At 39.3% G+C, this 14823-nt stretch overlaps 1 protein-coding gene across 1 annotated transcript in view; it reads right to left on the bottom strand.

Moving 5' to 3' along the window:
• sh3bp5b (SH3-domain binding protein 5b (BTK-associated)) overlaps window positions 1-14823 on the bottom strand; it is a 30001-nt gene that overhangs the window by 7488 nt on the left and 7690 nt on the right. Inside the window, exons 4-5 of the mRNA XM_082550617.1 lie at window positions 655-819; window positions 216-346 (exon numbers count right to left, since the gene is read on the bottom strand). Of these exons, the coding sequence (XP_082406743.1) occupies window positions 216-346; window positions 655-819 (296 nt within the window). The remainder of the gene's footprint in view (window positions 1-215; window positions 347-654; window positions 820-14823) is intronic.

Here is a 14823-nt window from a genome sequence, read left to right as displayed (position 1 = left end):
GATAATTTTTCTTTCAACTGAAGTTAATTTGTTTGATTTGTAAATGTGTTAAAAAGCTTTGAGATCACTTATTTGACAAATAACAATTTCAGAAGCAAAAAAAAAAATGAATGTAGCAATATATTATTGCCTTTTTCACCCCAAACAGTGGCTCTAAAACTCCCCAAACAGAAGTAGATAAGTTAAGGTGCCATTAAATTCTGCTCAGCTCTTACTTTGACTTGTTGATGGTGCGTTTGAGTTTTTTCTCCAGCTGCTTCATGCGTCCAGTCGCTGCTGTGTATTTTGCTGCTGTCTCTTTATGGACCAGCTCACTTTTCGTCTTTGTGTGCTCTGCCTCCATAACCTGCAACAGCCAATCAGAATTCAGTGTCATCCAATATTTCGGTTCAGTACCTTAGAAATGGTCCACGAACCCTGTTTTTTTTCCTTCCACATTTTATGAAATATTTGCATAAATGAAAAATACAAAAAAAGATTTTGCAGGTTGCAGCGCTCCATAATCAGTGGGCATCATAACTGGTGTAGATGGACCATTAACAATAAGTTAATTTAGTTTAAGTGTTATTTTTCCTGTTGACAGAAAACTAGCAAATAAACCCAAAATAATATTCAGTTTTTGAAGAAGAGATTCCCACTTTTCCCCCTCCTCACCCGCTGGGTGGCATGGTTCAGCATCTCCTGCCAGGCGGAGTCAAACTGCCGGCTGTCCTCCTCCAGGAGCCTCTGCTCGGCCAGGGAGATGGTTTCCTTTGCTGCCTGCAGAACCTCAGTGGCTCTCTGAAAGTCCTGGGTGGCCTTCTGGGCCTCCAGCTGGGCCTGGGAGATGGAAAGATTGGATACAGTTTTTAAATTCTTGTTTTTTGGTTTCAACTGACTTTAGCAGATTTTAAGGTTTTATTGACACAGTTTTCATGTTCTCTGAGCAACTCTTACAATTACCCATGTCCTATAAATGTTTTCTTGGTGCCATAATAAACTTGTGCTTGTTGCTTCCTGAGGAAAACAATCAACATACATTGCCTCTATGGCTACAGAGCTTTACAACTGCCCCGTTGCCAGTAAGAGCTAGAAGCACCCAGGCCAGTCAAGTCAGGGGTCAAACAAGTTGATCACCTGGTGGCAATATTAACTTCATTTACAAAACACACTACATTTCTATGTGTGTTTGTTAGCAGCTTTAATTTAATAATAAACATAATATTGATTTAGAAAAATTGAGTTACGAAACTTCAGCTGTAACACAAGCACTCGTCTGTTTCAAAAAAAGTTACCAATTTGTTTTCTTCTCTTCAGCAACAGCTGTAACTACCAGGCCCTTTAGATTTTTAAGATGTGTTTTTGTTGAGTTAAAATCAGGAGAACCTAATTTTAAAATAAAATAAACCTTTAGTTCTTCTGAATTTCTAAAGTATTGTAATTTCATATAAACACCAATCTATTTACACTGTTTAAAAAAAAAAAAAAAAAAAAAAAAAAATCTCAGACACCAATTTTTTTTTTTAAGAGAAAATGTGTTTGTTATCTTTTAGTTAGTTTTGCAGGGTTTGTATAAAAGTACCTTAAGGCAACTGCTGATGTAATTTGACGCTATAGAAGTAAAATTCAATTGAATGTGAGAAGTGGCAAGATGACCACTAAGCACTAAGCCCCTCCCCAGTCCCAAAAAAACCAACTTAAATACAGTCAAATGTGTCCAAGAAAGAAAAACAATGTAGAAAAAGAAGAACCCCAAAGAATACCTTCAGCCTACACCTAGCAGCAATTATTAAAAACAAGCTTTGAGGCATATCTGATGTTTTGTGCATTGCTTCATATTTTATGTGTAAAAAAATAAATAAAAAAATAATAGTAACTAACTCCAACAACAACACAGCTCTCTGTTGCGTCGGAAACATCCAGGCAAAGTTGTACAGCTGAGACTACAAACTGCTGTTACAAACAAGATAAGACTGTTACCATGTTCACAGTGTGCATGAGTGTGAATCCACAATCGGTGCAACATGTGCTTCTTGTGGATAAACGCTGCAGTGGTTTGACAAGGTCTGTGTGTCACATTAAATCAGTTCATGTGACTGGTGAAGGCACACAGGAGCCGAGCTGGACACTAGACAGCACATCAGTTATCACTGTCAGCAGTAAATGTTTAGTTTTATGTTAGAAACTCAGAGCAGTGAACATCTTTACCAGTGTCCTTCAATCTGTTTCGCATCCTGCTGAGAGAATTTTTGGAAATTCTTCTGAAAATTATTCCCGATAATATAAATTTATTATCATATTTTATTATTTAAAAGGATTTCTCATCTAAAATGCAGTGAAGTGAGCACATACAAATCAGTTAGCTGACCAAACAACCAACAGATATTCAGTTTACTGTTATAGAAGACTGAGCAAAAGATAGTATCGATACATTTTAAAAATTGGAAGAAAAACGGTAAAATCAGCCGGATCATAAAAATAATACTGAGTTCATGTATTCAGAAATATCAGTCTCTACCTGTGAATAAAACTGATGTATGAACAGTCTACATAATTTTCTGTGTCAATGGACAGAAGTTTGAGACATTTTGACTCTAATCTGGTGAGGCTGAAAGCCCGTCTGTGTCCTCTGCTTTCTGCCGGTCTTATCAGCTGCTGTCAGCTCTGCCTGAACACATCAGCAGCAGCAGCATTTAACTCAGTGCTATGCAGGCCAATAAAAGCTATACAGAGAGACAATAAAGGCTCAGAGCTGCTGCAGCCTTGACACTGCAACACTCCATTTCTCTCCAGCTAGTTTATCTACACAACAGCTACATGAGGGATGCCACTGTTTGAGCAAGAGATACAGAAACATGACACACACAAGATGAATCCTTTTTAAGGGAACGCCTGAAAAGTCCACATTTCATGGATGAAATGTTGAAAGCAGACTTTCAGACACTTTTGAAGGACATACTCTTTTATCCTTGAGCCATTTGGGTACATAAAAACACTAACATAAAATACAAAATGCAGACCCCTTGGCTACAAATCTGACTATGGACGATTTTTTAATGGTAACTTTACAATGGCCTCGTTACCTTTAAAGGATTTGTCTACTGCTCGTTGTTATTAGGGAAAGTCAAGGAGACGCCTCAAAATGATCTGTAGGGTACCAAATCCACCTTAAACCAAATAATTTCAAATCAGTGCTGCACTGATATTTAAGATATATTAATAAAATAGAAAAAATAAAAAAAATACTGTGTCTGCTACTTTAGAACGCTCCAAATAAATGTCCCACCCATCTGTCCTGAAACAAAGTCTTCGAAAATGACTAGAACACCCAGATTAGTGTTACTTTGTTAGGCTCAGAGTGTTTGACTGAACGAAGTATTAATAACGTCGTATTTAAAACTCTTTGGTTGCATTAAAACCACACCAGAAAAAGGAAGTGACAAAACCAAAGAGTACAAGTTTGCCAAAGAAGATGCACACCCATCGAGTTAGAGTGTGCACTCAGCTAATCTTCTCATATGAAAGTTCAAGCCGACAGCACTCTAATCCAGAATAAGAAGTTTCTGAATAACTGTAAGAGTGCATGGTGTGCATATGAAGTACAGTATGTAATGTGAATGTTATGAGTCACCACTGATGTGCTGCAGTACTCCCTTCATCGCTCTGAGACAGAAATAAGAAGCACTGCTTACCTTGTCATTTTTTCTTAAGTTTTGAAAGAAATGCTCAGATTAATAAGAAGAGCTCAGCAAGAAGACGCAAATGTAAAACGCTGCAGAACGACAGATCCCTCAGAAAGAAAACATTCAGCTGAAAACGCTTTGCTGAATATAAGATCAGCTGTTGTTTCCACTGACCCAGTTTATATCAACTTAGTTGCTGTACAAACTTTGTTGCAAGTCTATATTTCACCCATAGGCTGTATATAAAAGACAGCTGCTGTGAAGTCACACTTTATCTTCACTTTAACAGGAACCACAATGTACAACATAAACAAAATGCTGTACTCGTAATGACTGGAAACTCGCAGCTGAGCCGTTCTTCCAACACAAGACAACTGTATCCAGAGGACACGCCCACTGCAAGCAAAAAGACACTGCAGATCAGAAAGATACGACAATCTTTTAAGTGAAAGTCTTTGGTTGCACTCAAAGAGACTGCACGTAAAATAAGCTAAATGAGCCAAGTGTTGAAGTTAAAAAGCTGTGGACAGAAATTTGTGTTTCTGTGAAACACAGTAAATATAGGTCAGTCTGAAAGTCAGTAAAGCCAGTCGCGTATACCCAAGACAATCTTTTCTTAAGACAACAATGCCTTACCGTGCTGACTGTCTTTAAACACCTGATTGTTTGCCTAGGATTATTCCACAGCCACACTTATATTTAATAATATATATGAACATTTGTTTATTGTTTCCTTTAAATTGTCTTAATGATGAAGTTCACTGAAAAATTCCAGGAATGTGTTAGCTTTCAGAGTTTAACTCACAAACACAGCATCTGTCTTGCCTCAGCTTTCTCAGTCAAACTCTAGTCTGCAAACACTCTGACATCACCACATGCTCACTGTAATTTCATTATCGACGGTCATCAACATGCCACGACAGCAGAGTCCAAACAGCTTCTGCCTTGTTGCTGTCATGAGGTCAGCTTTGTGTTCGAGACTGTCTGAAGACTACAGAGAGCATGAGTTACAGTTATGCCTCTTACGTTGTCGTCTCTTGTGACATCAGTATTTAAATATTCAGATGATTTATCAGTTTGTTTTTGCTCATCCAGCAGAAAGGTCCTACTTTTGCAGCCACTCTGCTTGTCATCATAAGTTGATCCTGTTGTGTGTCTAAGGATCTTTATGAAACTCAATTTGCTAATGTATGCAAATTACATCTGCATTCAAGTCTTGCATAAGGTAAAAAGAAGCAGATATCTATAAACAGATATCTTTATGTAACAGATCTCTACAATCCAAAAGCAAACGACACTATTTTGTGGAGCTTTCTGATTTTCTTTTTTCATCAGGGACAAATGAAACCTGCAGCTTTGGCTGCTGCTGGTAACAATCCAAGTAGGGAGCAAATAATGCTTGGATTTACTTCTTTAAATTGATCTGCATTTGAACAGGAAGTCAGGAACCATACACTCTTGGTAAATTGCCAGGTAGACCAGTCGATGGGTTCCCATACTAGGAAGCATCTCAGTGGAGGATCAACTGATGACGAGAAGTTTAACACTAATAAAACACCACAAACAAACAAACAAACAAACAAACAAACGTAAAAAGCCTGTATTTTTCTTGGCTGAGGATGGTTCTTTGAAGGGATTATGCAGTCTTGGTAATTATTCTAGGGAGAAGCCAAGACGTCTTTGGCTTTCCTCTTTGTAGGCAGGACAAAGGAAGATGCTCACTGTGGTAAAATGATTAAAAAAGGAAAATATTTACACAGAGACGATATTAGTATGCCAACATCAGCTGTCCGTCCATCTCTACCAAACAATCTCGATCTGTAGCTCATAGAAAAGACTGTTAGTAAAAAGCATCACTGTAAATATAGAATACGTCAACATTTGATTCCAGAAACATCACTGATGTTTTGTCCAGTTGCATCAACACATGTATTTCCACCATATGACACAATTAATGAGCAAATTTATGAAATCATACAGACTGTTTATTGGACCAGACTGCATCTTTCAAGCTGATGTTTGCATGCTCACTACTGCGAAACAGACAGCAGAACTGGGTTTCTGTAAATTTCACGGTCACAGTTTTTAGTTCTGAGTCAAACTTCACATTTGAGAAAAAGAATGCTAAAGTCGTCTCTCCATCTGTCACCTCCTCACCGATTATCACCTTTCAGCACCACTTTTTTTTCCTTTTCTCACGTTCCCTCACTACCACCTCCTCTGTTCTCACGTTGCCCACAAGAAACCCTTCAGGCACGTGCTCACTCCATCTCCATCTACCTCCTGCGCTCACCTCCCCATTCTGTCAGCACTACTCTCTGCTTGGTCTGCTTTAGTAAGAATTAAATCAGAAGGTCATTTTTGAAGCTGAAAAGGAACTAAAGATGCCATCTCAGTACACACCAAACTTAAAATCCAAAACTTCTCCTCATTCAGCTTCAACAGGGGATCGATAGACTCCTCTTCTCTGCAAATTGTTGTCAAAGCAAGAAATGTGTTCATGTTTTTAAATGGTTGAGTTTTCAAGAACATCTCAGACAGTCAAATCCCAACAAACAACAAAACATGTGACAACACAGAAATAAAGGCCTGTTTTTCTCCCTTTATCCAAGTTTTTCTTCCCTTTGCGGTGTCAACATGTCAACTACAAGCAAGTAAAACGCCAGTGCTGTCATCACCAAGCCAGAGTTCAAAGGCAACACTCATAAGCAACCAAGAGAGAGAAGGATGAAAGAGAGAGAGGGGAGTGCTTGGAAGAAAGGCAAAAGGTGAAGCAGAAAGCGGAGAAGAGATAAAACAAAGCAAAAACAAAACACCCTCATTAATATGCATGCTCTCACTGCTGAATGCTACAAAGCCAAAAGCATGTGTGCACCTGAACCAGCAAGTTACGCCCACATGAGTACAGTTAAACATTAAAAAAAAAAAAAAAAAGAACATTAGAGTGTTGCTCTCACTTCTATAAAATGCATGCATTTTATAACTGACTACTCTCTGATTACTGAGATAAGAGGTTGCCTTCAACCTTTATGCAGTCTATGACAACGCTTTGACAACTGCATGACAATAATAAATAACCTGAAGTGTCTCATTCCTCTAATTCTGGTCCGGTAGTTTTGGCGCCTTTGGCTATCCTTCCAGCATTTCTACCCATTTCTCTTTCTGCATCAGCCTCTTCCCCCCCCCCCCCCATTGTTCTACCATTACTCCTTCCTGTCATTGCTATCCATTTGTCTCCTTCCATCTACATCCACTGAGCTCTCTCCCACCATCAGACCCTTTACCAAATCTTCAGCAATGGCTATCCTTCCTTTCTCTTCCAATCTGTCACTTCCTATAGTCAACTTAATCTCTCTTGCTAGCCACATTTAGGACTTTGTCTGCCTCTTTTTACGTCTTTCCCAACACACCATGCTTAATCCCCATCTCTCCTCACCCTGCACCTCTGCAAAAATCATCACTTATCTCTTCCTCTTTCTTCCAACCATTTGCTCTTCTACTTCATATTTTAATCACTCTTTAATCACTCCCTATGAAATGTTCAGAGATTGAAGCCTCCAGAGGGAATCCAACATGTAAGTAATGCAAGACTTCTGACAGATCTGTGATGTCATGTATGCCCCTCTGTTTGAGACAAGTGCAATTTGTTTTAACAGCTGCTTCAATTATCCAAGTCCCTTTTAAAATAAGAAAACTTGATTTACTTGTGATTACAAGGAAAATAATGAAAAAAAAAGGATGAATGCAGGATCATGAGAAATGTAATCTTACCAAGACGACCCAAGTAAAATAGATGTTAAAAAAAAGAAATGGATGGAGCCCATTTGTGTGTGAGAATCTGTAAATCAGTCAAACTCCAACAGGTGAAGAACATAGAAGGATGAGAGGACATAGAGAAAGAACAAATGTGATCATCAGTCACAGTTGTCAAAGGACAAAGTTGTATAAAATGAGCCTTTATGATAAAGACTTTACACTGACCTTCACAGCAACCCACAGAAATTGAAAGTAAGACATGCCCAGATTTCACAGTCTGTTGAAATAACACATTTGCTCATGTTTAATGTGGGTGTTTGTTTCTTTACTTGAGCAGGAATATGCCTTTTAAAAACACATTCATGAGAAACATTGTAAGAGCAACACTTGTGTACCCAGACTAATGTAGGAGAAGATCCACACAAACCACAAATCAGTTTGTTTTCCATCCAAGAAAAAAGGTTTGGGAATGCACGAGACAGAATCTGTTTTCAAAGTGACCTGATTCAGCCAGCTTTCCAGGAAATCTGATTATTTTATCTGTGCCGCTCCATCAAGCCTGGCAATTAATTTTCTCTAAAGGAGAAGCACAATCTGGGACAATGGCATCTATTAAAGATGCCGACTGAAGAGTGCAAGAATGCTGTAAACATGATATCCTTTATGTCTCTGTACGCCTGACTAACCTCAGCCATCTATCTGATGTTGCTGTTTATACCAGGAGAGGGGGAACGAACTGTGACTGGCCTAGATAAATGTGAGAGCTTTGGGGCTAAACGGATGACTTCAGCAGCAGGGAGGAAACCTAAGCCTCTGATGTCCACTTCACGGTCTGACACGTGCAATTTAACCCAGATATGAACAGGGGTAGATAGATGGCTGCTGTCATGTGTTCAAAGGGACAAGTTTTAACCGGGGTTTGCTTTTTAGACAGATTTGTACCACCTGACAGGGCTAACAGTTAAGAGCTTTTTTTTTTTTTTTAATACAGTTAAATAAATTTAATAAGTTTCTGCAACAAAGAATGATCCGCAAAAGTTGCTATGTTGATGAAAGCATCACTTCCTGCACTTCACACGGTGACAGGATGAAAGCAAGAATAGCTTAAAATCTCTCTCTATAAAAGTGTTGTTGTTTTTTTAAACAGTGGATTTCTTTGAAATTTGAACATAATTCAGAATATAATTATATATTTGGAATCTAGTATAAAACTCCACCCTGCCTGCACTCGCTTCTACTTACCTCTCTTGTGTACTCCCTTTTGCTTTGCATGGTTGACCCCAGGTATTTAAACTCACCTAATTTCACTACCTCTACTTTCATTTTTACTGGGTTACAGGCAGAGCCCATCCTGTGCAAGAAGAGAGCCTGATGGGTAATGCATTTGTGACAAGAGTCCAATGTTGTAGGGAAGAGAGGGACTGCTCCATGTCTATTTATGTGAGCGAAGGTAATGTTAGCAGTGCATAGTGTCATCCCTCTGTGAAAGCGTGCCCACAGAAGTAACTACAGCAGCCTAAAATGTGACTAAGGGGCTCAGTCATGAGTGAACTGTACACAGTGTTTGCTGCTTCCTCAAGTAATAACATCTCGTTAGTGTGCATTTTAGATGCCTCTCTGCATCTCTTCACTCTTCCAAATTGGCTCAGATAACAAAGCTAGTTATCAGCTACAAACAAGGCTTGAATAAGGACACTTGAGGAGTCATGTGCTGATGCTGTTAAGGTATATGTAGTCATTTATGTTGGTATTGCTATTGGCATTGCTGATGCGCCAGATGCTACTTGATGGTCAAGTCATTTATGCTAAAGGGAAGGTATTTGGGGGGGGCGGAGATATGTCAGATTTGGTATACCTACCTCTTTTACAAAAGTAGTTCATGTTCAGTTTCTCTAGTCACATTTTCCAAGTCAGTTAAAGCACTTGTAATGATTTCCTATACTTCTTCATACAATAACAGTTACAAATTACAGTCCAACGTGTACGGTAACATAAATATTAAAATAAAAGTCCGCTTCTCTTGTTTGTAATTTCTGTTCTGCATTTCTGTAGAAAGGTTAGCGAAAAGCACAGACACAAACACACCTGTTTGCTCCTATTGAGTCATTGCCAAAAGTACAAAAGGAAATCCTCCCATCTACAAAAAACTCTGTCAGAGCTGCTCAGTGACATGCTTGCAATAGTTGTTATGCAATAACATACACATGCACATACACACGCACACAGAGTCCCAGGTGGTCAAAACAAGACCAGATGGCTTTGACCTTGCAGCAGCTTCCTCTGCTGCCCCAACCCCTCTCCCAGAAAACCCAAATCCCTCTCTTTCAATCCACCCATCCATAAATTTGACTTCATCTCTCATCACCATCCCGTGTGCGCCTGCATTGCTTGCCAAAAGCAATTCACACCAGTGAGGCAGAGAGGGAGGATGATAAAAAGAGAAAAAGGGAAGGAAAGAAGATAAGTTGACAAGAAATGTGGGGACATCTATGAGTCACTACCCTAAACTTTTTTTCTCTTGTTTCAAATTACATAACATTATAACCACTGCTATCAGAGATTATGTTTGTCAAGAGATTTCCATGAAGCTTCCTGAAGCCAGTTATATGGTATTACATAGTGTCATATTAAACATGACAACTTAACTACTATCCTTAAGAAAAAACTATAACAGGAGCAGCTCTCCTAATCCTAACGCCTCTAGACACAGACTCTAGCAAGTAATAATCCAAAGAAAATAAATGTCAGAAAGCTATGCAGCACGAATGAAACGACATCCTCTTAAGTTCCCATCAACACATTTCTAGTATGCCCTGTTTCACAAAGACTGCCTTGTTGTGTCCCTCTGATGTGACTTGACGTTTAATCAATGAGGTGAGGAAATAATTAGCATATCAATGCATCTGTGTACATCACACATAACATTTTAATTTCAGCAAAATACATTCTGCAGGATCCCCTACTGCCTCACCTCAACCTTGAAGCATTTGATAAGCGGCTGCAAACCCTTCAGTATCAACCCTCCACAGTCTTTCACAGAGCCCCATCCAGCTAATGGGACTGGAAGACATGTTGGACAGGTTTTGTTGCTCACCACTGAGACAGTCAAAACAAATCACATCCATTAAGCAAAGCGTGAACTTTCTTGCTGACTACCTCTCCTTCTTTGTGCTCGCCTTCCTCCAAACAATCTCAGTACTTCTCTTTCAACTGGGTTAGATTTTCCACTCCAAGTCTAGCACAGCATCCTCTCAACAGCCAGCAATGTGCTTGTTAAGTCCTGACATCTGTTCAAACCGAGACGATCTGTATGAGATTCCCACAGCACCAGTAAACACCCTAATACATTACAATATTAGAATAACGCCCAAGACAATCTAGACGATCCCCTGTGGGCAAAAACTTGACGACATGGTCGTGGTTTATATAATCATAGTAATGCATCACAACGTGTGCTTCATATTGCCCAGTTATTAGGGAATAAATCCAGACCTGTGAGATTTTGTCAGATTTTCACCTCTGGATTTGCTCCCATTATTCACCTGCCAACTGGATGCAGACTTGTCTTGAATCAGTGCATCAGTCACATCACAAGAAAGCATCCTTTTATCTGCAAATTTACTCCTCTCTTCCTTCATCCCTTATCTAAATCCTGTACATTCCCATCTTATTCTCAAACTGCCTTCCTGTCTTTCAGATTTACAGTCAAAGTACTGCTCCTTTCTCTACAACCAAGATCAGCAGACCTGCAAACACACAGTGTGGTGCAGCAGGCTGAGTGGGCTGCTGGTTTCAATCAGAATCTGCAGTTGCCACACTGATGAGGAGAAACTGAGTCATCCACTTTAACGCTCCGTCATAACACAGAGAGAGCCATTGCTGCTCTTCACCCCCATTAATAGACAAAATAACCAGCAAGGACAAGTGGTTTGGCTTCAAAATGAAATATCCACAATTGAAAAGGGGATTGTCAAAGAATAATGAAAAAAAGCACTTTAAGCCTTCAAATGCCTGTGTTCAAGAAACACCAAAGACATCCCGTTCACATGCTGTATTAGCAGTATGATGTGAGATATTTGCATATGCTCACTTCAATCTCCTGCTGAGTCTTGAGAGGTGACGTGGAATATATAGCAGGCCCAATGCATATTTCATTATGTTTAAAACACACACAAGTCCAACTTCATACGTCAGCCTTACTCCATCCCACCAGTCAGCACTTAAAAACCTGCGTCTTTGAACGGATGTGAGCTTGACCCATCACTTTGCAAACTTTTTAGCCTTGTCGCCATGACCCACTTCTCAGATTAGCATTGAAGTCACGAGTACGGACATCTACTTTTCTTCCCCCCCGCCCCTTTCTTTCTGGACCACCTGACAAACCTTTCCCAGTGAGATCAAGAGGAAAACAAGGACCTAAATGTTATTTAAGTTAACATCTGGATACACTGTTCTCTAACAGGAAAGTCAGAAGTATGATTCATACAATATTTACCTTCTCTGCCACAAGTTTTCTTGAAGGAAAGAGTTCTGCTTGATTCAAATTGGATCGATTGTAAAAGTACATATAACAGCAACATTGCAGCCTGCAATCAGAATAACTAAAGTAAAGTAATAAGATGCTGTCTTAGTGCACACGCATTCTTAACATTAAGAGTTGATCAAATTTGCTGATGTGTGTGTGTGCGCGCGCGCGCGTGCGTGCGGTTTGATGGAGAGAGAGACAAGTATTTTGTGAACAGCAAAACAAAGCAGTAAGTCAGGACAAATGTTGTGTACACACTGATGACGGAGAAAGGGCAAACCTGAAATAACATGAAGAAATCGTATAACAGAAGACAGCCGAAAGCAGAGAGAGTGTGAGATGGAAAATGAGAAGGGCCAAGGAAAACGATCAGGTGTACAAAGGAAATATTAAGTAGAAATACAACATGACAATAAAAGGAAAGGAAATGTGCCCAGAGGGGTGAAGACTAGAAAAGTAAAAAAAAAAAAAAAAGAAAAAAAGAAAGAAAAAAATCCCCTGAAAGGACAAATTCAAAAAATGCGGAAAGGACAGCAATACAGGAAGTAAAAGTGATGCATTTGTTATGCAATAAACAAGAAAAGGTGTAATGAAGGAAGAAGAAAAGAAAGAATTACAAAAGAAAGAAAGCAATGAAACAACTAAAGAAACAAGGCTGTGTATCGAAGCTCCCTCCCAAACTGATAAGCAGGATGTGTTGAAAACACCAATTACATCATTAAAGTAAATGACATCAAGGGAATGGTGCAAGAGTTTTGCCCAACTGTGTCAGAACCCATTTGCATGATTCGACAGCTTCATTAGAGAGGTTAGATACCCTCAAAACAAAAAAAGAGAAAAAAAAAAAAAAAAAAAGTGTTCTCAGCTTCGAATAAGCAGCTGCTTTTAAAAAGGTTCAGCAGCTTTTTTCCCCTCACCATCTATTCAGAAAATAAATCTATGATCACAGTCTATACTGGAAAGTACTTATAATGTCGACATTTAGACCACAGGAAGCTGACGGATTGTACAGTCTTGTAAAGGCCTCAATGATTTCAAGGGTGAGTGGCACTTTATGAGAGACTTACTATGAACAGAAAGCCAAGATGAACAGACTTGTTGGGAAATTTAAGGGTTTTTGTTTATTACCCCCAGTCACAGTCAGCTCAACAGGATGTTCTGTTCATTAAATCAGATAAAACAACCCGCTATTTAGTGGAAGTATGAAATGCATTCACAGTCTTACCTGAATAAAATGGGCAATTGCATGTGCACACACACACACACACACACACACACACACACACACACGTAACAATTAAAGATTTATCATAAGCCTGACAAACACCCAAAGTTATGTGCCAAAAATCTTATCAAAAGCTTTCCTTCACAGAATCACTGCAGGCAAAGCTTTACCTTTATATGCTCAGGTGCAGACAAGTGCAATTAATTATTGCAAGTAAGAAACTCTACTGCAGTCACGAGACAGAGCACAACAAACAAAGAGAAAGGCAGGGTACAAGGGTGGAACAGAATGTGACATGTGATGAAAAGGCCTAAGAGCAAAACCAGAACTGGCTTACTGAAAGAGCAAAATGTTTATCCTCTACTGTTGATACGAAACATAACAACAACTAAGCATGTCCTGGGAGGCACTTGCAGAGCAAGCACACTTTGCTACAACAGACAGAAAACGTTTATGGCAGTGGATTCAGCTACACTGGGCTTAGACAAGCTGGCTGGGATTTCAAAGTCACCGTTTTCTAACATCAGAACTACTGAGAAAACCTGGATTGTTGAGATAAATTAGCATTTCAAGCCCCCCTTGAATAACATGTTCCAAACACAAACACATTTAGAGAAGCGTGAGCACAGTGAGTAAATAAAAAATGCAAACAATCAAATAACAGCAACTTTACACTGCTTTGCTGTCACCCACGTCACATGTAGGCTGCTGTGACATAGTCACACTGTTCAATTAAATTAAGTTGGCAAGCGAAAATCAGATAATTAAAGCCATTTAGAAGAAGGACATTAATGTCATGACTTAATAGAGAGAAAATTGGAAAACAGTAAAATGCAAATTGCTTTAACCTAAGTAGGAAGCATTTATGGCCAATCTCTTTCTTCTACATGTGCATGCTACATGGGGGAAGAAACAAAACAACAAAACAAAAAACAACAACAAAAACGCACTCCAGTTATACAGCCTTGTGCCACCACTAAATAAAATTTGGGTGACCCACTACCTTAATGAGGACAGCAGTCCAGATCAGTCACTTTGAAACATGTTTTCCTCAGAACAGAAGGGAAGATGCTTCACAAAGTAAAGGCTACTTTTCTTTCTTTAAGTTAGAGGACAGTTTCTCTCACCAAGCATACCACAACTGGGTCATCTTTAGCAAGTCACGAGCCAAACTAAAAGCCCCTCACAAACTTGAACCGATTATTTTTGTCAGGCCAGTATCGAGTTATCATCGGCTGGCTGACCAAGCAGAAAGAGTGGTGTGATCTCGCTGAGTGTATTTGTACACAACTTCTCCGATAGTCTCTCTTACAGCGTAATAAAGGAGGAAGAGTGGATAAAAATTGAAATATTTTTTTCCCTCTAGAGGAAAGCACAAACCTCGCCTCACTCATGATCTTCTGCATTTCAAATTGTCTTCCCTGTCACTTTTCATTCTTGAATAACCATCTAACCGGCCTCAGCTTTTTAAAATTCTACTCTCAACACATGACCTTTCTAGGGACACAAGAAAAGCAGTCATTGTGAATATAGCCTTTTGATAACCGTTCTTTTGCTCATGCACAGTTAAAAAGTGAAAGTAAACAAGCAGAGAAGACCAAAGTAAAACTGTGCTAGCAGGTGAGTGGACAGGTAAAAGGGAACTAGAACGATCA

Source organism: Aulonocara stuartgranti, assembly GCF_965226115.1.
Source record: "Aulonocara stuartgranti genome assembly, chromosome: 11".
NCBI classification, from domain to species: Eukaryota; Metazoa; Chordata; class Actinopteri; order Cichliformes; family Cichlidae; genus Aulonocara; species Aulonocara stuartgranti.
The sequence above is the reverse complement of the archived record's forward strand: the minus strand, read 5'-3'. Positions and strand labels throughout refer to the sequence as shown.